This window comes from Mirounga leonina, unplaced genomic scaffold, assembly GCF_011800145.1.
Source record: "Mirounga leonina isolate KUSES-001 unplaced genomic scaffold, KU_Mleo_1.0 Mir_104, whole genome shotgun sequence".
NCBI lineage: Eukaryota > Metazoa > Chordata > Mammalia > Carnivora > Phocidae > Mirounga > Mirounga leonina.
Genome location: NW_023270231.1, coordinates 20,610,473 through 20,638,120, shown reverse-complemented (window position 1 = coordinate 20,638,120; position 27,648 = coordinate 20,610,473). Strand labels below are relative to the sequence as shown.

Here is a 27,648-nt window from a genome sequence, read left to right as displayed (position 1 = left end):
ACCTGTCTTCTATTTCACTAATTCTCTCTTCATCACTAACTAATTTAACTTTAATTAAGCTTTTATTTCAGTTATAACATTTCTCATTCCTAGATGTTCATTTGGCTTTTTGGTTTTCTTTTGCTAGCTTAGATTTTCTTTCTGAACACAATAAACATAATTACTTTGTATTCTGAGTCTGATAATTCCAACAAATGAAATCTTGATGGGTTTGTTTTGTCATGTTAATTCTTGATCATGGTATGTAGTCTCCTTTTATACTTAGTAATTTTAGATACTGAATTGCCCAAATTCCTTGGAAAGTTATTTCTGGATATTCTTTTAGAACTGCTTTACTTATCTCCAAGGCAATTTCCTTGAGAATACTCCAATGGTAGTATACAGATTGGTATACTTCTGGTTCAACCTTACACAAGGGTAGAGCCCCCTAGTAGTCTAGCGTTTGAAAAATAGGGTATATCTTATTACATTCCCCACCTGAGCAGTCCTTGGAATTTGTTTTCTGTTCTCAGGGCCCACATTGTCATGTAATCCAAAGTTTGATTTTACCAGGTTCAGACAATAGTTTCAAAGTAAAAGTGGCTTGATGCTCCAAGTTTCCTCATTCACTTAGATTTTAGACTCAGAAATCTTTACTATTTGCTAGATATAGATATGTGTTAAAGTAGGACTTTCAGCTTTTAAAATTATTTTCAGCTAGAAAATACATCTTGATATCTAATATTACTTTTTTTTTAAGATTTTATTTATTTATTTGACAGAGAGAGGCACGGCAAGAGAGGGAACACAAGCAGGGGGAGTGGGAGAGGGAGAAGCAGGCTTCCCGCCGCGCAGGGAGCCCGATGCAGGGCTCGATCCCAGGACCCTGGGATCATGACCTGAGCGGAAGGCAGACGCTTACCCACTGAGCCACCCAGGTGCCCTGATATCTAATATTACTTGATATGGAAATTAATATTTGTTCTTTGATTATGACTACATGAATTGTGATGATGTAAACTCTATATTCACAAATGGGCCACGACTACTTTTCTTTTCTTGAATAATTTTTTGTTTTCCCTGGGATTAATAATTTTTTTGTATTTTCATGTTTAGTTTTCTATGTCATGAATTCAGTCTCAAATTCTCGGTTATCTAAATCTCCTCTCAGTAATTTAAGATGCATAAAAATTCCATCAAATTTAGTCTGAAAATGGGGCGCCTAGGTGGCTCAGTCGGTTAAGTGTCTGCCTTCAGCTCAGGTCATGATCCCACGGTCCTGGGATCAAGCCCCGCATCAGGCTCCCTTGCTCAGCGGGGAACCTGCTTCTCCCTCTCCAGCTCCCCCTGCCTGTGCTCTCTCTCTCCCTCTTGCTCTGTTAAATAAATAAATAAAATCTTTTTAAAAATTTTAGTCTGAAAATATTTTCCTGGAGCTTTTTGATCTGCTCTAGCCTAGACTGGTTCCAATGACCAGAATGCTTCTCTTCTAACTTTTTTTCACTCTTTGTTTCATGTTTCCAAGTATTTCTCTTTCTAGGTTATCTCCTTTTTTTTTTTTTGGAGGTCTAGTAGATTTTGAAGAAATTAGGCATGGGAAGTAAATTTTCTGAGACTTTGCACTCAAAGTCTTTTGCATGAAAACACCTATCTTCTATTCTTACACTTCATTAATAGTTTGGTAAGGAATTCTAAGTTGAAAACCATTTTTCTTCAAATTTTGAAGACATTGCTCATTTAATATCTGTCATTGTTTTTGAGAAGTCAGAAGCCATTCTGACTCCAAATTGTTCTTATTTGTCCTGTTTTGTATTCCTCTCTGGAAGTTTGAAGGGTCTTTTGTCTCTAGTGTTATGAAATTTCACAGTGATGTGTGTCCTTATGTTTTATGGTAGGTGATATTTGGTAGGCCCTTTCTATCAGAAACTCACATCCTTCAACCAAGATGTCCATCGACAGATGAATGGATAAAAAAGATGTGGTATGTGTATAAAATGGAATATTACTCAGCCATCACAAAGTATGAATACTTACCATTTACATCGACATGGGTAGAACTGGAGGGTATTGTGCTGAGTGAACTAAGTCAATTGGAGAAAGACAATTATCATATGGTTTTCACTCATATGTGGAATATAAGAAACTGTGCAGAGGATCATAGGGGAAGGGAGGGGAAACTGAATGGGAAGAAATGAGAGAGGGATACAAACCATGAGAGACTCTTAACTATAGGAAACAAACTGAGGGTTGCTGGAGGGGAGGTGGGAGGGGGGATGAGGTAACTGGGTGATGGACATTAAGGAGGGCAAGTGATTGAACACTACATCTGAAACTAATGATGTACTATATGTTGGCTAGTTGAATTTAAATTAAAAAAAAGAAAAAAGAAACTCACATCCTTCGTTTTGCAAGACAAATTCATGGGCCATTTTTTTTTTTTAAGATTTTATTTATTTATTTGACAGAGAGAGAGACAGTGAGAGAGGGAACACAAGCAGAGGGAGTGGGAGAGGGAGAAGCAGTCTTCCCGCAGAGCAGGGAGCCCGATGTGGGACTCGATCCCAGGACCCTGGGATTATGACCTGAGCCGAAGGCAGACGCTTAAAGACTGAGCCACCCAGGTGCCCCTTCATGGGCCATTTTGTAGTTATGTCTTCTCTTCTGTTTTCTTTATTTAGTCTTTCTAGAACAGCTATTATCTGAGTGGTAGACATGCTGTACCAGCCCTCTGATTTTCTTATCTTTTCTCTCTTATCTTATATTTCTTTTTCTTTTTGCTCCCCTTTCTGGAAGACATTATCTTTATTTCCCATTCTTTCTCTGTTGAGTTTATAATGTGTGCTATATTTTTTTCAGGGTAGATTTTTTTTTAATGTTTCTTTTTATCCTGTTCTTTGTGTGTATATACAATATTTTCTCCTGTATTTCAAAATATATTAACAAGGGATTATTTTGAGCGTTCTCCTTGCAGAGTCTCCATTCCATTTAAATTAAGTTTTTCTGCTTGTTTTGGTCTCTATTTTCCATTTTAGAGGAATTCCTCAGATGTCTAGTGCTCCTTGGTTGTTTGCCCCTTTGGGCCATATGACCTATTCCAGATCTCAGGCCACCATTCCCAAAACTATGGTAGTCTACTGAGCCCAGTTCAGGAAACACAGATCTATGCCACCCTAAATAAATGAGAACTTTATCAGACCAGGCTTAGGCAGGAGTGAAACAGACAAAATGGTTTTCATAAGCCCCACCCCCTTCCTTCCTCAGGTTTCTTCCACAACTCTAATTCTCCTTCGTCCTACCACTGTCCTTTAGGAACTTTCCCACGGCTCCTCCTCAATAAAGCAACTTTCAAGTAAAAATAAATCTGGTCATATTATTAATATACAGTATGAATGACTGATAAGACTAAATATGTTTTCTGGTATTTATTTAGCTTTTAGAAAAAGCATTTCTTGGGGATAAACAAAAGGAATAGACTCTCAGGGTATAAATTAGTCAACATCAAAGCAAATCATGAGAAAATGGTTCCCTTAATAAAAACTTATCTTATCCTACAAGGCTGGCAATGGATGGAGAATCTCCACAATGTGGATGATGGAGCAGAACGTCATAATCCCAACTGTTGTGCTCCATGATACGCCTCCCCCTTCAGGATTTCCTTCTAATTATCCCTGCAACCATTCCCAGGCCATAAAGAGGCAGAGCTGATTCCCTTTGGCATTGTGGTTCAAGAATGGACAATTCTTTTTCCTTGGGACAATATCCCAAACAGACCAAAGTGGCAGCATTCATAAAGGATTTTGCAAATGTCTTGGGGCGCCTGGGTGGCTCAGTCAGTTAAGCGTGTGCCTTCGGCTCACGTCATGATCCGAGGGTCCTGGGATCGAGTCCCACATTGGGCTCCCTGCTCAGTGGGGAGTCTGCTTCTCCCTCTGCCTGCCACTCTCCCTGCTTGTGTGCTCTCTCTTGCTCTCTCAAATAAATATATAAAATCTTAAAAAAAAAAAAAGAAGAGGGCAAAGTGTAAAGTGTTAGAAAGATGTAAGCATTTTGAGTGCTTTGGTTTTGGCCTCAAAACAACTGAAATAGGTGAGATTAGTAATTAAATTTACTTTTAGCATGAGTCCAGGGTGGCATAAATCTTGCTGTAGAATTTCCTAACAAGAAAAAAAAAAAAAAAAAAATCTTGAATATTGGAATTCTAAGTTTTTGTTAATACAGCAGGAGAAAAATAGAAAAGAACACAGCGGTGTGAATTATTAGAAAAACAATTAAGCCAGGACTCAGGAGAGGTCTCATCTAGCCCCAGCCATGCCACCAACTAACTCCATGGCCTGAGAATTATTATTATTTAACCCCTCCATCTTCATTTCCTCATCTATACTATACAGAGGATAAAACCAGAGGGTTTTTAACAGACCCTCTGGGCTGTACTGTAATTCAAGGGCACAATTTTATCAAAGGACTCTAAATCTTAAGTCAGATAAACCAAAGAAAACACTACAAATACCAAGAGACAAATCTGACACGGTAATTAGTTTGCATTAAAATTTATCTAGAACTGACTGATATACATTCAGAAAATGAGAGCTAAATAAATATACAACATATCAGATTAAATTCTGCTTCAACTAGAAGTGAAAATGTTTTTCTTGTAGATAGTAAACATAAATGGATCAACTGGAAACCATACAAAATCCTTCCAAAACAACCATAAAAATTTAACTGATTTAAACTGTCACTTACTAATGCCCTTTCACTTATGTTCTCCAATGAACTTTCAGTAGCCTTACAAGATAAAACAGGAAGCAAAATAAGCCTTCCTGAGCTTTTTGTGATTATAATGTTGAGTGACAGATTCTCCAGAAAGAACAATGGACAATGAAATAGTCTGGCCAAACTAAACACTTTCTGCCAGCAGACTGAGGCTTTATCTCAGCCAAGGAATCATTTTTACTCCATGAAAAATATCTAAAATCGTGCCAAGTTGTATCACTGCCACTGAAATTGGAATGGCTTCAACATCCCATAAAAACAATGACACTTAAAGAATTGCTTCAGCTAAATCATGTTGGAGGGAAAATAGATGAACAATCTCATTGTGTTATATGTCCTTCAAAAGATACAATCAACACAGGTAATCAGGGGTGCCCCTCATACCAGGATTACCACCTGAGATAAGCACACCTGGATCCTCAGGAACTTTTTGTTCTATGCTGACTAAAATGAAGTAATTAATGCCATTGGGAAGGGGGCTAAAATAATATATTCAAAAGGAGCAGCACCAGATAGCCGGAAATACCAATAAAAGACAAAATCAGGAAGTAAGAGAGAACCAGTGTGCACTATGTGAGACATCATTTTCCAAGAATTTAGACCACAACAGAACAGCATAGTGACTTACAGGACGTAATAATCTGCAAAAGAAATCTAAACTATTAAATATCTCAAGAGATACCCAAGAATCTGGTGATCTTATACATACTTGCTTGAAAGTTTAAAAAAGAAATATACCAGGGGTACCTGGGTGGCTCAGTCACTTACCATCCAACTCTTGATTTTGGCTCAGGTCATGATCTCGGGGTCGTGAGATCAAGCCCTGCCGCAGGCCTGGCACTGGGTGTGCAGACTGCTTGAGATTCTCTCTCCCTCTGCCCCCCTACCCCACTTGCTCTCTCTCTCTCTCTCTCAAATAAATAAATTAAAAGAAATACACCGTATTTTTTTTCTTCTTACATTGTCTTTTGGTTTTTCTGTGGTGACTACAGAATGGAGAGATGATAGTCATGTACTACAAATAGAATTTGACATCTTAAGTGCAAAATTTAAAGTTCAGACAAAGAACAGCCAAATAAACACAAAGAATCAAAGTTCAGATATAACCAATACAGAAACATTTTCAGTCTGATAAATAACATACATCTGACTTGATTATTTTCACTGTCTCGGATGGTGTCAAAGTCATTTGTTATCTTTTATTTCATTAGCTGTTTTGTACTTAAATTTTAATATGTGGGTTCAGCTATCTGAGACCCCACAATGCTTCAAATAACCAGTGAGGACATAACTTGGTAGGGGTTAGGGGAGAAGTGATTTATAATATCCTCTCCTGTTTCTTTGTTCAAAAGATCTCTTGGCCTCTGATGGTTACCAGAAGGGAGGTGGGTGGGAAGATGGGTTAAATAGGTGATGGGGATTAGGAGGGCACTTGTGATGAGCACCGGGTTATGTATGGAGTGTTGAATCACTATACTGTACACCTGAAACTAATACTCACTGTACATTAACTAATTGGAATTTAAATTAAAACTTTAAAAAAATGGGCGCCTGGGTGGCTCAGTTGGTTAAGCAACTGCCTTCGGCTCAGGTCATGATCCTGGAGTCCCGGGATCGAGTCCCGCATCGGGCTCCCTGCTCAGCGGGGAGTCTGCTTCTCCCTCTCCCACTCCCCATTTGTGTTCCCTCTCTCGCTGTGTCTTTCTCTGTCAAATAAATAAATAAAATCTTAAAAAAAAAAAAAAAAAAAAAACTTTAAAAAAATAAGGAAGGCAAGTCCTTCTCCAAACTACAAAAATTTGGCAAATCAATACAATACTTTGTAATACAATAAAATTATGTTGTACTTATTGGAATCATAAAAAAAAAGAACGTGAAATGATATCTATTACTTAAAAACTTTAGAAGCTTATTCTAACTCCCAATTTAGTAGTAGAATGAATTAAATAAACATATTGTTCACTCTGTGACAGAGGGCTTAGGGTATGTAAAAAACTATCACCACTACCACCCAAATAACAAACTTCCAGAAACCTTCAACTGAAACTAAAAACTACTGTGACTTCAGTTTGATTTTATGCTAGCTGGGCAGTACTTTTAACAATGAATCACTCTCATGAGTGATTTTCTTTAAAGGCTCTGTGTTAATTATTAATTGCTCAATCAGAACCCATAGGGGATTTAAACCATTTTTTATTTTCTTAATTCACCAGCCAGAACCCTACATACTAGGGATAATGCAGCTGGATTGGAAAATGACTTCTTGTCTCACTTAACTTGTTTCAAGAGTTTAGAAGAATTTTTATATACACAAAAACAGCCCCAACAATATTTAAGAGTAACATTCATTCTGGAAAAATTGGGATGTGTCAGGAGTAGACAGGCTTTATGTTATATTAATGAATTGTGGTTTTAATTTTTTGAAAGCAAGCTACTAAACCAAAAATCAGGGGGCTGCTTATTTATTTCTTTAAATATGCCAAGCATTCAGTATCTCCTTACATTCTTCCCTTAGGCTTGTGGGGTTTGGGGACCTTCCTGTCTAAACTACACGTTCTTTGATCTAATTTTTTACTTTGAATTCCTGTTAAGGAAAAGTCTTGCTATTAGTTTCTCTGAGACACTTCAGTACTTTAAATGTTCCTGCTGGACCACAGGGGCATTACCAAAGCAGTAATGAAGGCTGACACATCAGGTGGGAATATAACTCAAGGCAAGACCAATAAAGGGTCTTTGAAGATATAGTTTATTGGAAACTGTGCCCAGTGTCCTAATCTTAGCATAAATTAAATGTAGTTGTATTAACAGGTCTTAATGTCTGCTGTCTTAAACAATGTTTAAAAACCATAGGGATTTGATTCAAATTAAGTCTTGGGCTCTCTGAGACCTGACCAAAGGAAGAAAAATGAGTGCCCCCGAAGATCTGAAAAGCACAGGCTCATAACAACCTCATTAGGCAAGCTTGAAGGCTTTTATCAGTTCTCCTCAGGTAATTCAGTGTTTTTTTTCCTGTGATCATCACCCTGAAGCACTATCTCTTTCACATAATTCACACATTTGGCAAAAATATGTGGAAATCATGGGTAAAGTTTACAGCTTGGTTGAAGTAAAAAAACCGTTTATTTAAAAGGATATGCCTGTTGGAATTGCTAACATATATAAATACACCATGCTAGGAAGTTTTAATTCCAGTCTTTCCTAATCACAAAGAAAATTGAAAAAAAAATTTAAATCATAGTTTTAAAAATGTGATTTAATTTAAATTTTAAAATGAAAAAAATTAAATCACAAAATTTTAAAATGAACATTACAAATAATTATAATAAACCTAAAGCACTTGTTTTCCACTGGAAAATTAGGCAGCATACACAAAACCTCATACCTATTTTGCTGTAATGTATGTTGTCACTTCGCTGCCCAAGGGACGGGTTTATCTCACAGGAATTGTCCTCTCAGAGCCCTTCTGAAGACCCTTGGGACCATGTGCCTGCAATTTCTGGGACTGGCCTCTGGATGGCAGTGTTCTTTTTAATTGGCATCTTGGTCATGAAGACCGTTTTTTCTAAGTTGCAGGCAACTCAGAATCAGCTCTTTTCAGTAAGCAATGTCTTAGTGTTCTCAACTCATTATTAGCTCTGTGGCATAGAGCAAGTCCAGTAATATCTCTGAGCCTCAGTGTCCTCCTCTATAAGTGGAGGATTCTATTCTAAACTTCGCAGGTAGCCAAAAGCATTAGAGATGATAGTGATAATTATAGGAACACTATTATTTATTGAAAACCTACTGTGAATAGGCACCGTGTAGGAACTTTACAAATGATATCTCACTAAGTCCTTCCAACTATCCTATAATGCAGGTATTACTACTCTATCTTTAGAGATAAGAAAACTGAAGCCCAGAATAATCAAGAATGTAGCCTAAATTCCAGAGCAACTCAGCGGTGACCTGGAATTTATCTTTCTAGCATATGATACAAATAAAATGCCTAGCAAATTGCCTTGTGCACAGTAAATATTAGTAATTTTTAACCGTTTTTACTATTGTTATTGCCGTATTTGATTTTATATAGCTGGTGCCTAAAAGACAAGAATTTTTTTAAATATTATTTCTAAGAGGACTTAAAAGATACAAAAATCTATTATGATCTAGTTGTTCAGATATCTTCATTTTTCCCCAAAGTATATTTGAGCAGAGAATACAAAGGCAAAGAGAAGATGCGTACATGGAAAGTTTATGGTCAATTAAATATGTGAAATGCTATATATTGTATTCTTCTCCTGGAGAGTCACAAGAAATATTAGCATATTAAAGACTCGAGATGTCTTTCAGTAAAGGAAACTATAAATCTAGTTTAATCCAAAGCTTTCAAATGTATTTAACAAAGGAATTATTTCTTCACATAATATTTATGACCATCCTTTGAAACCAGTGCTCTGTGGAAAACATTTGAGAAAAAGGAATCTATTGAAATTCCTCTTCCAAGTTGAGCATGTAATATTTTGATGGCTCTTCTTTTTCTGCCAACTCCCCACTGTGGATGTGCTGGGAAATGTCAGAGCTGACAATAAAGTTCTTCTGACCCTTAACTGTTAAACCCAAGTTTTTCTTAGGCTTTTCTCACAGCAGTACAACATTCTTTCTACTTCTCTCCATAATGCAGCCACAGGTAACATCCCAAAGCTTTCCTCAAACTCCTGCTTACAGTCTTTCTTAGCTCTCCTTATACACCTTATCTTCTGCACCATTCTGTTGCTTCAAACGTTCTGTTGATTTTAACTTAAATTTCAATGCTATTTAATTTGTCATATGCTTATCACTTCACAATTAAATTGTAAGTTCCTTGGTGTCTGGAACCATGCACTGTGCGGCCGTGTGTCCTTAAAAGAGCACGAACACCATGCATTGCTCATCCAATCATTCAACAAATATGTACTAAACATCTCTAATGTGGCAAGCTCTGTTCCAAGTGCTGGGGGTATAGCAGTACGCCTACAAGGTCATCAGCACTCCACTCTGGTGGAACTTTCATTGTACTAGGGGACATACATAAATAAGTCTCTGAGTAAGTACACAATGTAATGACAGATAAGAATAAGTTGTATGGGGGCATCTGGATGGCTCAGTCGGTTAAGCATCTGCGTTCAGCTCAGGTCATGATCTCAGGGTCCTAAGATCAAGCCCAGGGTCAGGCTCCCTGCTCAGTGGGGAGCCTGCTTCCCCCTCTGCCTTCCACTCCCCCTGCTTGTGCTTTCTCTCTCTCTGGCAAATAAATAAATAAACTCTTTTAAAAAAAAGAAGGAATATTTAAGCTGAAATCTGAATAAATGAAAAGGTCAGAAAGAAGAGTGTTCTAGACCAGAGTAAAGGGCCAGGGCAAAGGCTGAAGGCTGGTTCAGTTTGCTAAGTTGGAATAGCAGAAGGTCAGTGTGGCTGGAACATGCATAATTAGTCAGGGCAATCAGTATGATAACAGCTTAGCGTGGTGGGTATGAGCCAGACTGCAGTAAGGAATTCGGACATCATTTTAGGTGATATGGAAGCCACAAAATGCTGCAGACATGAGAACGAGCTGAGCATGTTTCCATAATGTTAGAAGACCACTCTGACTGCAGGATAAAGAATGAAATGTAGGGGGTCAAGGTAGGAATCAGGGAGGCCAGTTACAGACTATTTTAGTCATCAAAGCAAGACATGAGGGTGATTTAGACGAGGGTGGTGGCAGGAGAGCAAAGGAAGGAGACAGATTGTGGATGTACTTTGACAAGAGACAACAGGACTTGCTGGCTTGAGCAAACTAGAGGATGGTGATATTTCCTCTAGGGGGGATATCTGGGAGATCAATGATGCTGGGAGGAAGAGTGAGGAAGGGAATCGAGAATCCTTTTGACCGTGTTAAGGGTGAGAGGTCTACAAGACATCCAGGAATATGTGTCATTTTTACCTGATTCGGAAGCTCACGGGAAAGAGCAGGGCTAGATACAAACATGGGAGTAGCTGTTACAAAAACAGTATTTGACATCACGGGCACTGCATCATCTAGAGAGAGATTGTAATCCCAAAGCACCTGAGAGACCGACACTGAGAAAGGGAGGCCAAAATGGGGAGCAGAACCCCAAGAGGATGTGGTGTGGAGAAGTTCAAAAGAATGAAGTGCAGCTGGAATGAAGGAGAAGTTCACTGAGTAAAATGGCAAAGATCCAAATGAGGACAGAAGAGGACCCATCGAGTTGGTCCCCATGGAGGCAGTCAGAGCAGGTTCAGGGGAGCAGTGACAACCAAAGCTGGAAAGAGTGGGTTGAAGCCTTGGTGAGGACTGGTAAGCATTCAGTGTAGATAAACTCTTCAAAATGATCAGCTGTGAAGAGGAGCAGAGAAGGGGGGACAGGAGCTGGAAGGGACATGGAGCCAGGAAAGGGCTTCCCCAACCCCAAGGTGGGAGGAACTCCACTTTCTCTGCATAGAGTCAGAAGGGATGATTAACAGTGGGGAAAAGAGAGGGACTCTTTGTTTAATTATTGTAGATTTTTCAATGTATTTGATTCACTCTAGACTGAACTGTCACAATCAGCAGGAAGTAAAACTGAGTGGTAATAACAACAATATTAACTTGTATTTAGTGCTTATTATGGGCTAGGCACTGTTTTATGTGCTTTTTATAGATATTAGCTTCTACATTCCCCCAAATAACCGTAATTGTTCTCACACAACACTCGATGAGGAAACTGAGATATGGAGACGTTGGGTAACTTGTCCAGTGTCACAGAGGCAGGAAGTGACAGGACCAGGATTCACACTCAAATGATCTGACTCTGAGGCTCTAACTACCAGGATAAACTGGCACAAGCTTGCACATCTGCTGGCATTTCTTCAGTTCATGACCCGTTTTATGACTCACCGGCTCTAAGTTACCTCTTCTTTCATCCGGGCACACAGTTACAAAGGTTGGGAGGAACTGCTTTTTACCTCTTTCTCTAGTTGGGGCAATCCTATGAGATGGCCCATCCAATTAGATGTGGGCACAATTCTATCAAAACTGCCCCTTATAGAATATTTATAAACATATACTACATATTAAAATATAATTTTTAACAGCATAGGTTTTTTCCCATACAAAGTATTACTCCTATAGACACATTAAATAGTACTTCAGTGGCCACATGGGATTCACTTGTTGGAATATGCCTCAGTTGACTTCAAATGTTTATGTGTGTGGGCTTATTAATTTACATAAGAAGGCCATGTTCTTGGCAGAAAAATTAGAAAACACAGCTTAGCAAAAAGAGCTCCACTCATTCTTTCACTTAATAAATATTACTACATGTCCTTTTTATGTCATGCAACTATTACAAATCATGCTTTCAAATGCTATTTAAAAGCATGAGGAAAATGCAAAGGAAGAATTGCAGGATATAAAACTATATAGAAAGTATGTGAAAAAATTAGTAAAAAGCAAATCACATACACACACACATGAGAGAGAGAGAAGGGGGAGAAATCTAAGCAGTAGTTATTTCTGGATGTGAGATATTAAGGGTAATTTTTATTTTCTTCTGCTTGCCTTTTTTTACCTTATTTTTCTATAATGAACATATATTACTTTAATACTCAGAAAAATGTTACTTCAAAAATTAAGTATTTCTACATATTATGCTGAGAGCACATGCATTACCAGACATCTGATTTGAAGCTAAAATGGAATCCATTAAGATAGTAAGTCATAGGGGATATGAGGACACATTTATTATTTCAATTACTCAATAATAATGCTCTGAATGATTCCACTGCCAAGAGCACTATTCAGGATGTGTGTGTGTGTGTGTGTGTGTGTGTGTTGTGGGGTACCACATAATTATCCACGCTAATTAGTATATATTTAACAAATGATGGACAATTAACATGGAGCTTTGTTTCCTGCCTCTAGATCTACCCAGGAGAGAAAGAAACAAAGAGAGAGAGACCCAGGAGATATTTTCAAGGAAAAAAAAATTCCCTAAAATATAAGTAGAAAATTCAGATACTTTCCTCTGTCCCTTTATTCATGCTACCCTTTCAGATGCCTCTTTCCTTTAAATTTTTTCATTGTAAAAAATTACAAATACTCTAAATATTTATATATTTGAGTGCTCAAAAATATATACAATAAGCCCCACATTCCCATCACCCAGTAGGATTTTTCTTTCTAATTTGCTTGTCTTGCGTTGGTAGGAACCAACAATACTTATGAACAGGAAAACTCTGCAGAAAACATTTTAAAGATTAAGCAAACAAGAGATGGATTTTTAAAACCTCACAGCCCAGAGCTACACTAATATGTGTAGGAGTCCCCAAATAGTTTCTGAGGTCTGCTGATGCAGTCACCACCTCTCCCATCCAGCGTGCCCTTCCTCTCCAATAACTAAATGGCTATGCTTTATTATGCTTGGAAAATGGAAGAACTAAAAGAAAGAAAGCAATAAGAAATAAGAAAGAGAAAACTCTGTAGGACAGAACTGGGGGAAAGAGGGAGCATTCACCCAGGGAAAGTGTGGCCAAGAAGACAGCCTGGGGATGAGCCGGCAGCAGGCTGGGCAGGCCCCTCCCGATTACAGAGGTCACCAAGCAAGGTTAGTGGGGCATTACCAAACTGCCACCTGGTTGTACCTACCCAAACTGTTGTCACTGCTCGTGGGCCAGGACGCAATTCTATCCCTCAGCTTCTTCTTTTTACAGGAGTTGTCTGACTTCTCAGAAAGACCTACTTCCTCCTTCCTAATTTCTCGAACGAGCTGCATGCGGCACCGTGTAAAATCCTGAAAGGAAATCTTCCCATGTTCATCTGCGCCCAACTGGTTCATGATCTCAGCCACAGACTCTTCCATATTCAATTGGCGACAGACCATCAACAAGTCATTTCTACGGGAGGGTTGAACAGAAGAAAACTCGTTAGGAGAGACACTGAACTAGAGAATGTGGTTAATGGGGGAGAAAAGAGCATTTCTCGAATATATCCACACAGAAGAAACCTATTTCCAACTCTCTTTGTGCTTCTAGAAAAGTGGTAAGTGTGCAAAAAGACCTCTTTCATCCGGGGGATTCTAGACATGAACTCTATTTAATTATTTGGGAGAGGGGGGCAACTCTGAATCCTTTGGTTCTCTTTTTCTTCCTGTCTCCACTCTCCTTCCCCGTCTTTCTTTCAAAATCGATGGAGCACCTGTCGAGCATAGCCCTGACACCTCACTGCAAGATAAACTTTCAGAACATAGAAAAGACATTGTTTCTACCCTTGGCAGAGTTTAAAATCTAGTCCAACTGTAAAAGAACAACAAAAATGTTAACAAGCTTGGTTTTCAGCTTCCTGGACCAATCAGTGAATTTTAGCACTTCTTTAAAAGACTATTTAACCCCAACTTTCATTACTCAGTGCTTGCCCACCTCTGGTTTTTCCTGATTTTCTTTGAGCATTTTCCACCTTCCCATCAGCAGTTAGCCCTAAGACCCAGAGAAGGGGTCAAAATCCCAAATGTCTTCCAGGACTAGGACACAATGTAAATGTGTAAAGTGGGTTGTTCTAAGACAGGAGAGGTTGGTCGAGTCTGGGGCTGGACTAGAGAAGTATATCCAGCCTCAATATGTTTTCAAATTTAAAAAACAAAAAGAAAAATAATTTAAAAGGAACAAGAACAACAGCACTATGTTGGCCAAGAGCAATTATCTAGAGGACATCATTTGGCCCCCAACACATAAGTCTTATTCTTTTCGATCTGCACTCTTTGGGGAAACATTTTGTTCATATTGCTCCAACTGTACATCTTTATAAAGGTCAAAGGATCTTAAGAGCTGGAAGAGACATTAGAAACTCGTCCATGGTCACAAACAAAGCTAACTAGTGCTCCTGGTCTCAATATGCCACCAAAGTCCAATCATTTTGAGGACATGAACAATTTGATGTTTGCTGATACCTGAAACCTAACCGTGCAAAGAAAGACCAACTGCTGTCTTCCAGCCCCCCATTCCTGCTCCTGGTCAGTGCTACTATGGTCTCCCCACTTTCCCTGGGCACACAGAATTGTATATAATTTTAATATCTTCTCCTTCACTCCATCTTCCCCTTCATTTCCCCCTCCCTGGTCCCCAGTGTCCCAATTTATTATCAAATTTCTGTTGGCCCTATCCCTGAAATGCTTTTATATTTACTCTTAATTGGGTTTTTCAGGTATATTACACTAGTTTCTCCACCGATCACCCTGCTTCCATATGCCATTCCATTTTCATGTTTCATAAATCTTTTTTACACGTAGCTACATGTTTTATCTTGTGTATATGTGTGTGTATATATGTATATCATGTATATTTGCCTATGTGTATACATTTATACTTTTTTATGTGTAGGGTAGATGAATAAATAAACATACACATGAAAGTGGGGATGGTAGATTAAATTATTCGTCTTAATTTTTCATTCCCCAGTAGTAGTAGTACACCTCCACACCCTTGCCCTGGCCTCAGGACTAAGGACACTTATGGCAGGTATGTCTTTCCTTATCCCTTAACTTCAGGCTTGACATCGAACTTCCTTTGGTACCCTGGGATGTTAGCAGACAGATGTTTATACAGTGGGGCTTGTCCCCTGCCACTCCTGCCATCATTGTGAAAAGAACGAGCCCCGGTGGCCATTCACCCTCTAGTCTGGGCCCCAAGATGAGCCGCCTCAGCCAACCTATAGATCCGTAGCCTAAGAGCCACTCCAGCTGACCCCACAATGTGCGATCAAGGATAAGTTCTTGTCGTTTCTGCCAATGAGACTTTGTGATTGCTCCCCAGCAACAACTAACTGATACACTGGAAAGTGTTTTGTTTTAATGCACTTATATGCTTATCTTTTTTACCTTTCCCTGAATACAGCATAATATTCAGCTGGCTTCATCTAAGACTTGGGGATGTCAGGGCGCCTGGGTGGCTCAGTAGGTTAATCAGCTGCTTTCAGCTCAGGTCATGATCCCAGGGTCCTGGGATGGAGCCCCCCATGGGGCTTTCTGCTCAGCGGGGAGTCTGCTTCTCCCTTTGCCACCCAACTCCCCGCCCACATGTGTGCTCTCTCTCTCTCTCTCTCAAATAGATAAATAAAATCTTTAAAAAAAAAAAAAAAAAAACCTTAGGGATGTTTAGGATTGCTAAAGCATTAGTAATGCAAATAGAAAGGGCCAATGTTCTAATATAAAAATTTTACTTTCTAACATGGAAATTTCTTTTTTATATTTTCAGATAATAGTCTTAACAGTTGGGTTGGGTAGAAAATAAAGAGGTTTTCTAAATTCCAGAAGTTCACATAAAAAGATGTTAACAGTAATATTTTCTGAATGGCAGGAAAATGGTGTTTTCACTCTTACACTTGCCTGTCTGTATTCTGTAACCTTCTACAACATACTACACTACTTTCATAAATTGCTATGTCATTTTTCAGGTTTTAAATATCTCAGAGCATTGTTCTGAGAATAAATGACATAATGCACGTAAAGCACTTAACACAGTTCCTGGCATATATTAAGCACTCAATAAATGGTAATCATTATTATGATTATTTTATAATTATTGATCATAATCTTTCACAATGCCCCAGTTTCATGATTAAGCCTTTAGTAATTAAGCACAAGCTGCTTAGGGGGAAAAAAGTGCTTACTGAACTGAGCGGACTGCCTCACTAAGTGGAGCACTCCATCTGCAGAGACTGACCTTCCGCCTGCCTGTGGCCCACTTATGGATTTCTCACCCTGGTGAGAAACCCAACTTTGTCCAGGCTTGGGAAGCCTCAATCTACCAAAAAAAAAAAAAAAAAAAAAAAAAAAGGCTTAAATAAAGAATTTGTGTTCTAGAAATCCCAACTCAGGGGAGAATGTGTAACGATACACTTTTATTTTTAAAAAGTGTGGGCCACTGAGAGGCTGATAGAAAAGATCAAAAACAAAATACACTGCACTCCACTAAATAAAGTCAGATTGTAATCTTTAACTAGAAGTACTAGTTTCTAAAGGCTGAATGAAAGCTAAATTCTTTCAGCATAGAGATCTAGAACTAGCAATAACAACTGACAAGCCGGCCAGGGCAGTGCGATTTAACCCCACCTGACAGATAAGGATGAGGAGGCTGAAAGAGTCATAGAGCTAATATGCAGCAGAGTTAGAATCTAAATCTGGAATCGCTCTGATTCCAACACTCTTGCCCTTTCCATTCTATCATCCAGCACCTTGGATATCAATGATACCTAAATTTTGGCAGGTGAACACAAGTGAGGACAGCACTAATATGAGCAGCCTGATTATCAATGGTCATTAATTAATAATCTTTTTATATTAAACCAGAGAGGCCATATCCACCTATACATTATTACCTTCTATGTTAAATACGGATGAAATAATAAATTACAATTTGTTATCAACATGATAAATTACACAAGAGAGAAAAAATTCCCAAAGCTCTCCTTTACATAGCAAGAGCTGGAACTTTGCATCAGTTTTACCGCCAGCCATGGTGCAGGGTTGTTTAAAATGGCTCTAGGGAATTCCACTCACCTGTGACCATGCCCGTCTGCAATGTGCCTTTGCTATCCCTCCCTTCAATAAGTGGAGGCCATTTCCCTGCCCTTGAATCTGGGTTGGCTTTGTGACTTGCTTTGACCAATGTCATATGCCAGAAATAACATTCTAGGATCGCTGAGTACAGGCCTTAGGAAGCCTTGTAGCTCCCACTTTCAGCTCAAGTCCGTCCAACTCCATGCGACCTGTAGCCCACTCAGGCCCACAGGCAAGCTCTTTCTTCCCATGGCATATAGCACCTGCACCATTCACTCAGGGCCTAAGTACAGCTGCGTGACAATTTTGGGATAATTGTACTAAATTTGCATTTCTCTCTCTCTTTATTATTTTCCCACACCCCAGTCTTATCTTCCCAACGCGACCACAAGCTCCTGGAAGCCAGTGTCGGCCATGCACCACTCTCCCTTAAGATCTGTGCAGCACCCGGCACATTGCCCTGTACACAGCAGATATCCAGGACATCCGTTTTGATGGACTGACTCATAAAACTCTCAGAAGTTAAAAAATGATCACTTTTTTGAAGGGAGTCCCCAATTGATTTGATATTGCCCCCACACAAACCTCTTTGTATTTTCTCACAGAAGGCAGCACAAGGGATGCCCTTTAAGTATGAATGACCTGTGGACACCATAAAAACAACAACAGCCCTGCAGCCTAGGGACAGAGCAGAATGACAGCTTCCCTGTTCTAGGCCAGGAACATTTTTCAGAGGAAGAGATACTAAGATACTAAGCAGCAGTTGTCCAAAACCAAGACAGTATAGTGGAGAACCATTGCAGTAACACCGATATCTCACAGAAGATAAACTAAAAAAAAAACACAAAAAACAAAAAACAAAATTTTGTATATTATTTCAGAAAATACATTCATTCATTATAGAAAATGTAGACAAGCAGAAAAGAAGAAAACACAAATCACACGCAGTCACTCTACCCAGCAATAACCACCGCAAACATTTGGTTAATTTCACAAAAATGTGGTGAACATTTTAACCTCTAAATTTCTTCTAAATAAATAAATGTCCTCCCAATCAATTTTTTACTTTAATCATTTCTACAATTGCTCTAAGAGGTTTTTCATATTTATTCATATTCATGTATGCATATCTTATCTTCAGAGGATATTACCATGAGGCAAGAAAGGAACAGATTCCAATTTACAACAGAGGAACTGGCCAAGTCAGATAATATTTAGTTCTGGAGAGAACACCAATCACCAGGAAGCAAAATTAAAATATGACTGAAGATTGATGATTCTAGCTCAAAACTGCATGTTTTCACAACGTACAGCTATTACTTTCTGTATATAAAAGCCTTTTGTCTCTTGGCTATTCTTCTCCCTTCAACTTAAAAAGAAATTGAGTAGGAAGGGAAAATTCAATGAAGTTATTTATCATTCAGGGAAATTCACGGCCTAACATCAGGAATAGCTAATGGAAAAGATAGGCTTACATCTCAGAGGCTCAGAGGCAGAGAAAAACATTATTCTTCCCCACGATGATACTAAATCCCAAAGTCAGTTGGAATAAAGGCTATGCAAATGCCGTCATTACTTTGAGTAAGAAGTAGATGCTTCTAGTCACAATTCTCAACAGACACCTTTGGTAGGTAGGCCAAAAAAAGTTGCTTATGAAAAAACTCAAAAAAGAGTCTGAAAATTCACTTTGCCCCTAACTGTTCAATTGGAGTCACACAAAAATGTAATTTAGAAGACTCTAATTTCAGTTCCATAAATATTCAAAGTATGAAAAACCATAAATATTCAAAGTATGAAAAACCATAAATAAGAAAAAAAAAAGGCTCTGGGCTACTGCTGGTAATTTCTGGGGATAGGGGTTGGATGGAACAAATACATTTGCCTTTTATCATTGCTCCCAAGTGAAATAATTAAGGTGAAGAACTGAACAAATAAGGAAATAAGCTAACAAACCCATAATTAAGATAAAAAGAGAAGAGTGTATCCCTCAAAGATAAGGGATTTCAACAAATTTCAGCAACATAGAGAGATGGGAGCAGCTGGCCAGGAAGACAAATGGTAATATTGAGAAGGGGGCTGAGAATAGTGGGGCCAGCCTTACCTTTCACAGCACAGAACCCAGAGATATTGTTCACCTTGATGTATCAGGATACAAGGTGCAAGCACTTATGGAATAAATGATCAGGAGGACTAAAACCACAAATGGGAGAAAGAAACCACCCCTGGGAGTGGGCATGGGCATGAGGAGGGAGGTGGGTCAGGAGACTTGTGTTTTGTTGCAAGCTCTTCTGTACCATTTTATTCATTTTTTTGACCTCATCCATGAAGTGCTTTGATAAAAGTAAGGTTTTCAAATTTTAAAAACCAAAAAAGTCATTAATTTAATGCAAGATATAACAAACAAAAGATTAGCATTTAAATATATAATGAATTCCTACCATGCAATAAGAGAAAGATGACAACCCAATTGCAAAGTGGGCAGAAAATTAACGTAAAAGAAAACCCAAATGGTCAAAAAATATGTGAAAAGATTCTCATCTCAATCTCACTATACATAAGGAAAATGCAGATTAAAGCAAACAATGGAATACCATTTCAATACCAAGAGGGTTGGCAAAAATCACAGTCTGACAATACCAAGTGTTGACAAGGAAGAAGAAACTTTCATGGGTTGTAGGTGGAAGAAAAAATGGTACCACCTCTTTAGAAAAGATATGGGCAACATCCAAAATAGCAGAGTTAAACACACATTTCAACCAGAAATTCAACTTTTAGTTGTATAATGCTAAAGAAACTTATGCATGGGGGTGCTTGGGTGGCTCAATCAGTTGGGCATCTGCCTTCAGCTCAGGTCATGATCTCGGGGTCCTGGGATCGAGCCCCACATCGGGCTCCCTGCTCTGCGGGAAGCCTGCTTCTCCCTCTCCCTCTGCCACTTCCACTGCTAGTGCTCTCCTGCTCTCTCGTTCTGTCAAATAAATAAATAAAATCTTTAAAAAAAAAAGTAAAAATGATGCATGGATACAAGGAGAGTTGCACAATATGTATGGCAGCAAAGATTTAGAGAGTTTAATAATAATATTAATGGTCATACTGATAAGAATAGCTAATGTACATTGGATGCTTATTGTGTGTCAGGGTCTGAGCTAGTGTTTTACATATATTAATTAATGTAGTTAATGTAATTAATATATTAATTAATTTTTAATTAATGTCAACCCCCCTATGAGGTTGATACTCTCATTAGCTCCATTTAATAAGAGAGGAACTTGAAGAACAGAGGTGCACAGGAAATAGTCCAGGTGCCTACCAACAGACAATGAATATATAAATTGAGGTTCTGTCAGTTAACGAAACACTATAGAATAAAGTTTTTGAAAGAAATATAGGTACAATATATGATCATAAATAAATCTCAAAAGAGTGGTGAGTAAAAACCTCAAATTGAAGAATAATGTGAACAGTAGGACAGCACTTACCTAAAGTTTAAAAATATGTAAAACAACACTATAAATTATATATGGATTTACACATGGGCAAGTAATAAAAACAAAACCAGGAAGCATAAATATCAACTGTGATGTGGGGAGCGAGTGAGGAAAATAGGACTGGGGAAGGGGATTTAACATGGATCTATAATGTCATATTAAAAAATCATAGGCAGACATGACACAATGTTAACATCCTTTCAATCTGGGTAATGGGTACGTGTGTGTTCCTTATATACTCTGTAATGTTCAGTATTTTAAATATTTCTTAATTTAAAAAATCTAACACATAGAAAGCTAACTCAAACAGAACAAATTTGGTCTGAGGCCATGGTCAAAGGGTAAAACAATTAAAATGAACCATGTCATTCATATCTGTAAGCACTTACAGGGCATGTCTCTTGGGATTAATCAAATTAGATGACCCAAATGTCATTTTGGAAATTTTGTTCATCATTACCAACTACAGAACATCTGATTATTTTTCCTGACATGATTTTTTAAGAGTGGAATTACTTGGGGCGCCTGGGTGGCTCAGTCGTTAAGTGTCTGCCTTCGGCTCAGGTCATGATCCCGGGGTCCTGGGATCGAGCCCAGCATGGGGCTCCCTGCTCCGCGGGAAGCCTGCTTCTCCCTCTCCCACTCCCCCTGCTTGTGTTCCTTCTCTCGCTGTCTCTCTCTCTGTCAAATAAATAAATAAATAAAATCTTTTTAAAAAAAAAAAGAGTGGAATTACTTGTTGTGAAATGGTCAAATTTCTCAATACAGTTCTCCAAACATCCCTTGAGAAACATCTACCAATTTACAGCGCCAGCAGCAGTGTTTGAGCTGCCCACACTTGAGCTAAGTTTCTGGGGAGCGTAGTCTAATTCCCCGTCTCTATGGCCTCACTTTTATTCTCTGCAAAGTATCCATACCACAGAACCCCAGAGACACTTTTCTCAGCCCTGCCTGCGGCCTTCTCAAAACTTCTCCCCTCAGCCTGGATAACAAGCGTCTTCCAGTTTCCTCCCACCTCGATTTGACTGCTCCTTCAGAATTCTGGTTCCAAATGTGCATATTACCCAAGGCCTTGTCCACTGCTGTCTGTTTGGTCACCTTACAGGCTCTCTGTGGGGGACTTAATCTATCTTATCTATCCCTAGGCATGCCGATTCCCAAATCTTCATGGCCTGTTAAGTAGCAATACGTTTTCTACTGGGAAGCTACGTTTTGGTGTCATACATTTACCCTGAACTCAAAGTCCTGAATTGAACTCATCATCTTTACTCCTCCCCAAGTTTCCTCCTCCCGTCTACATAGATTATACCATCCGGTCACCCAAGCCAGAAATCTAGAAGTTATCCGAGATCTTTCTTTCTCATCTGTCCTCACGTGCAAGCAGTCACCAAGACGAGAAATTTCTGTAGTCTAAACAGCGCTCCTATGCATCCCATCCCAGAAACGCTTGCCACTTGCCATTTTCCATCTGATTTACCACAGTAGTACAGTTACTGCATCTTCTCCTTTCCAGCGGGCAGCCACCAAATTACTCTTGCCTGCTTAAAATCCTTTATTTGCTCCCCCCCCAAGACTTTCAGCTCCACCCCTGATGTTTCTCACGTCCTAGCCAAGGCCCATCAGAATATGGCCCAGCCTCTCTCCTCACCCTATCCTCCTGCCCAAGCATGCACCCTGCGTTCTAGCCCCACTGGATTTCTTTTAGTTTCCAGGAGAGGCAGTGCTGTTTTAGATGCCCATGCTCTGCATGTTTGTCCCTCTGTTTAGGGCATCCTTTCTTTTCCCTTTCTTCAAACTCCCACCCGTGCTTTATAATCCACTTGAACAGCATCTCCTCCAAGACCTTCCTTAAGTCTCTCAGGTAAACCCCCGGCCTATTCAATGTCCCTTCTCTGTGTTACTGAAGTACCTGTGCTCGCTTTGATCACATACTCTACTCTACAGTAATTATTGATTTATTTTCTCTTTCTTCTACTGGATCAAAGGCTGGCAACTAAGGCCTGCAGCCAAATCCAGACCATTGCCTGTTTTTGTAAATCAAGTTTACTGGAACGCAGTACTCTGTCTACGTATTGCCTATGGCTGCTTTCTCACTACAACAGCAGAGTTGGATAGTTACAACAGAGACTATGTGGCTCATAAAACCAAAAATATTTACTATATGGCCCTTTACAGAAAAAGTTTGTGAACTCCCCTACTAGATTATAAATTCATAGAAAACAGGGCTCATTCTTTGTTCATCTTCAAAACCCTAACACCTGAAATATAATAGATGCTAAATAAATTAATGAGTAGGTAAATAAAATGTTAGATTTTCGGTACAAAGAACCTTCAATCCCATTTCTCCCTTGCTTCTTGTACATCTTAATTTGCAATCACAAATCAAAACAAAACAAGTTGGTATCATTAGGTCTTAAAATATCTTCTGGTGTATATGCAGCTAGCATATCCCTCAAGCCTTTCTATGCTGGTGGTACTCAACTCTGGCAGCACATCATAATCACCTGGGGTGATTAAAACACATTGAAGCTCATGCCCCATGGCTGAAAACTAAATCAGGATAGGGCAGGATGAGCGTCATCAGTATTTGCTAAAAGGCTCCCTAAGTGCATCAGAGTAGAACTTTGGTTCTACACTAATAGTACTGAGGAATGAGGGCTTCAAGGCCACTCAGAAATCTTAGTAATAAAAACCAACCAAACACACTAGATCGTGATATACTTGCAAGATGAAGAGAAACAGACATTTTAGAAAAATTGTCTATGGGAGTGGAAACAAAAAGGATGCTCCCAGAATTAAGCTCCATGAGGATGAGAATTTTGTCTGTTTTGTTCACCATTGTATTCCCATTACCAAGAGCAGTACCTGGCATATAATAGGTGATCATAAATAAATGATGAATGTATGAGTAATTTTCTCATTTGCTTTTGATCAGCCAGAAGCCCCTGATTGGAAATATTCCATTTAATTGAAATGTTATATATATGGAGAAGGCAAACTGGCAAATATAGTCTTCAGTTAATCAACAAACAACTTCCTTTAGGGGAATAAACATGTTCTACAATATAAAATGGTGCTTCAGGGGGCCATCTGGTTGGCTCAGTCAGTACAGCATGCGACTCTTGGTCTTGAGGTTGTGAGTTCAAACCCCACGTTGGGTGTGGAGATGACTTAAAAATAAAATCTTTAAAAAATAAAACGGTGCTTTGGTGTTAAAGAGGAAGGCAAAGAGACACTGCTATGGATAAATGCATCCCAGCTCCTTTTAAAAATTTCTATCTTAATTTTTTTTAAAAGGTTAGTTGTACAAACAATACAATTTAAAAATGGGCAGAAGACCTGAATAGACATTTTTCCAAAGAAGACATAGAGATGGCCAACAGATACATGAAAGGATGCTCAACATCACTATCATCAGGGAAACGTAAATCAAAACCACACTGAGTTATGACCTCATAGCTGTCGGAATGGCTAGAATCAAAAAGACAAGAAATAACAAGTATTGGCAAGAATGTAGAGAAAAAGGAACCTGTATGCACTGTTAGTGGTAATGCAAACTGGGGAAGCCACTGTGAAAAACAGCATGGATGTTCCTCAAAAAATTAAAAAAAGAAACACCATATGATCCAGTAATTCCACTACTGGGTATTTACCCAAAGAAAACAAAACATTAATTTGAAAAGATATATATGCCCCTATGTTTACTGCAGTATTATTTACAATAGCCAAGATATGGAAGCAACCCAAGTGTCCATCAATCGATGAACGGCTAAAGAAGATGAAATATTACTTGGCCATAAAAAAAGAATGAAATCTTGCCATTTGCAGCAACATCGATGGACCCAGAGGGTATAATGCTAAGTGAAATAAGTCAGACAGAGAAAGACAAATACCATATGATTTCATTCATAAGTGGAATTTAAGAAACGAAACAAATGAACAAACTTAAAAAAAAAAAAGACAAACAAAAACAGACTTAAATATAGAGAACAAACTGGTGGTTACCAGAGGTGAGGTGGGTAGGGGGATGGGGGAAATAGGTGAAGGGGATGAAGAGCACACTCCTGGTGATGAGCACTGTATAGAATTGGTGGTTACCAGAGGTGAGGTGGGTATAGAATTATTGAATCACTATGTTGTACAACTGACACTAATATAACCCTGTATATTAATTATATGTCAAAATATTTTTTAATTAAAAAATTTTGAAAAGATCAGTTGTAGTTTGTAAACACATGGAATGAGATCATGAAAAGCCATGAAAGAAAAAGACATACCATAACAAACAAAACAGCGTATGACATGCATTCTAAGAAATTAAGTGGAATCATACTGGACCTCCCACTATGGTCTTAAAGCCAAGTCAGCTGCAGTAATAAACACTGAGGCTGGCTAAAAGTTGAGCCTACTCATTCATTCTCTCCCTCTCTCTCTCTTCTTGTCTGTCTCTCTCACTCATAAGAACATACAGCTAGAAATGATGAAGCTGTTGGCCTAATTTTTATTATATCTGAAAAATGCTTTTGGTTGAGGTTACCAACTTGAAAAAAATATGGGAAAATAGGAAAGACAAAACAAAAGTCAAGAGTGAAAGAAGAAACACTTCATTATCTAATTTATATTATAAAGATTTTTTTTTTGAAATTTCACATCCAGGGCGCCTGGGTGGCTCAGTTGGTTAAGAGACTGCCTTCGGCTCGGGTCATGACCCCGGAGTCCTGGGATCAAGTCCCACATCGGGCTCCCAGCTCAGTGGGGAGCCTGCTTCTCCCTATTTCACATCCAATGGAATTTTTTTTTTTTAAGTAGGCTCCATACCGAGTGTGGAGTCCAACTCAGGGCTTGAACTCATGACCCTGAGATCAAGATCTGAGCTGAGATCAAGACACCCAATGGAATTTTGAGATAAAACCTTTTGCATAACCAGGGGCACCTGGGTGGCTCAGTCAGTTAAGTGTCTGACTCTTGATTTCAGCTCAGTTCATGGTCTTACGGTTGTGAGATTGAGCCCCACATTGGGCTCCATGCTGAGCATGGAGCCTGCTTGGAGTCTCTCTTTCCCCCTCCCTGTACCCCTCCCCACCCTCAAAAAAAAAAAAAAAAAAAACTTTTGCAAAACCAGAATCTCCAGCTACCAAGCTCCTCAATATTGTCTATGCTGAAACCTGTTTTAACTCTTGTGAATTAATATATATTAATATTTATCTTGAATTGCACTGTTCAATACAGTAGTCACTACACACAGGTGGCTATTTAAGTTTACATTTAAATTAAATACAATTAAAAAATTCATTTTCTCAGTTATGCAAACTCAATAGCCACATTTCAAATAATCAAAAGCCACATGTGGCTAGTGGTTACCACCCTGCACTACACAGATATAGAACATTTCTGTCATAGCAAAAAGTTCTATTGAATAGCACTGGGAAAATAAAAAAGAGTACAATATCCTCAAAAAGCTTCAGGCAATAGTATCAGTCAAGCAAGGAAATTGTTACAAATGTCAGTTATTGCTTCTAGGTAAAGAAAGAATTATGAAACTGGAGGCATTTCCCCTGAGTACAGAAAAAACCTTGTGTCATAAATCTGCAGGCTTTCTTTGCAGCTGATTTTCCAATTTTGGAATCACTTCTATTTGGAAGACATACACAAAAATGCCCACCTTTTGCATAAGGAAATCCAATCAAATTCAAATTCATGTCCAATACACTACAATTGACAAAAAACTGTAGTTGCAAGATTTATCAGACTTCAGGGGGCAGGTGGAAGGATGTGTATGTTTCCAGAGGAAGCACCAGATTTGTCTTCTTAGACTTGAGTTACTGTGATATTAACTCTAATGTTCAGACTGAACTTCCTGAGAGTTCACAGAAATAATGAACAGCCAAGATCAGTCACTGACATGATGGTCTCCCCTTCTCCAGGTAAAATGTCAAGAGTGACTAACAGCCAACATTCAAGAAGAAAGCATCTGAAAACAAAGTATTACTTTTACATATTTTTTAAAAAGCTCTTCTATAATTCTTTTACATGTGACTGATTTCTAATACTCTTACTCTTCATTGTTTTGGCAATCCCTCAATTTGGTGTTTCCTATTGATAATCCAGAAGAAGAAAATATTTTAATGTGTTTGCCCCTTGGATTTTTTTAATCAGTATATTAACATTCAGTATTAAGCAAGATTCAGCTTATCTTCACAATGATTTGCAAAAATTTCTTAAAAGCTATCTTTGCCATTCCTGTGGGAAAATACTCATTCAGAATATCTGTTTCAGGTGCTTTAGAAACATTATTTCATTTAATCCTCATAATACCTTTAAAAGATATATCTCCATTTTACAAAGTCTATCAGTTCCTTGTAAAACGGGACCTGTCCTAAGCTCCTGGCACCATGCTTAAACAGGTTGGTGGATGAATGAATGAACAAAGGGCACCTCTTCTGTGATCTCAGTGACAGACATAGAACCTCCCGGTAAGCACTCAGTAAGTCCTTACTAATTGAATATTCTAGCAATAATGGTCAGTATGACAAATGGGTAAGTGGTTCTTAATATATAAATGTTCCTCCCAGATCCAAAAATTAGGCAAGACAGTCACATCTGAAAGATCTAGAATGAGAGGACACTGGAAAAAACTGCAGAGATTTAAATTTGGGGGCAATAAAAGATTTGGGGAAGTGTTCCACTTTTTAAAAATTATTTCTAAGTGTATTTTAACAACACTTCCAGAATAGTTATCCTTTCTTTCTTTTTTTTTTAATTTTTTTTCTTATATTATCCCCATACATTGCATCATTAGTTTTAGATGTAGTGTTCCATGATTCATTGTTTGTGCATAACACCCAGTGCTCCATGCAGAA

General features: G+C 38.6%; 1 protein-coding gene across 1 annotated transcript in view; it reads right to left on the bottom strand.

The window, feature by feature from the left end:
• The window catches only part of MCC (MCC regulator of WNT signaling pathway), a 396,253-nt gene that overhangs the window by 309,059 nt on the left and 59,546 nt on the right, over positions 1–27,648 (bottom strand). Inside the window, exon 2 of the mRNA XM_035015375.1 lies at positions 13,397–13,644. Within this exon, the coding sequence (XP_034871266.1) occupies positions 13,397–13,644 (248 nt within the window). The remainder of the gene's footprint in view (positions 1–13,396; positions 13,645–27,648) is intronic.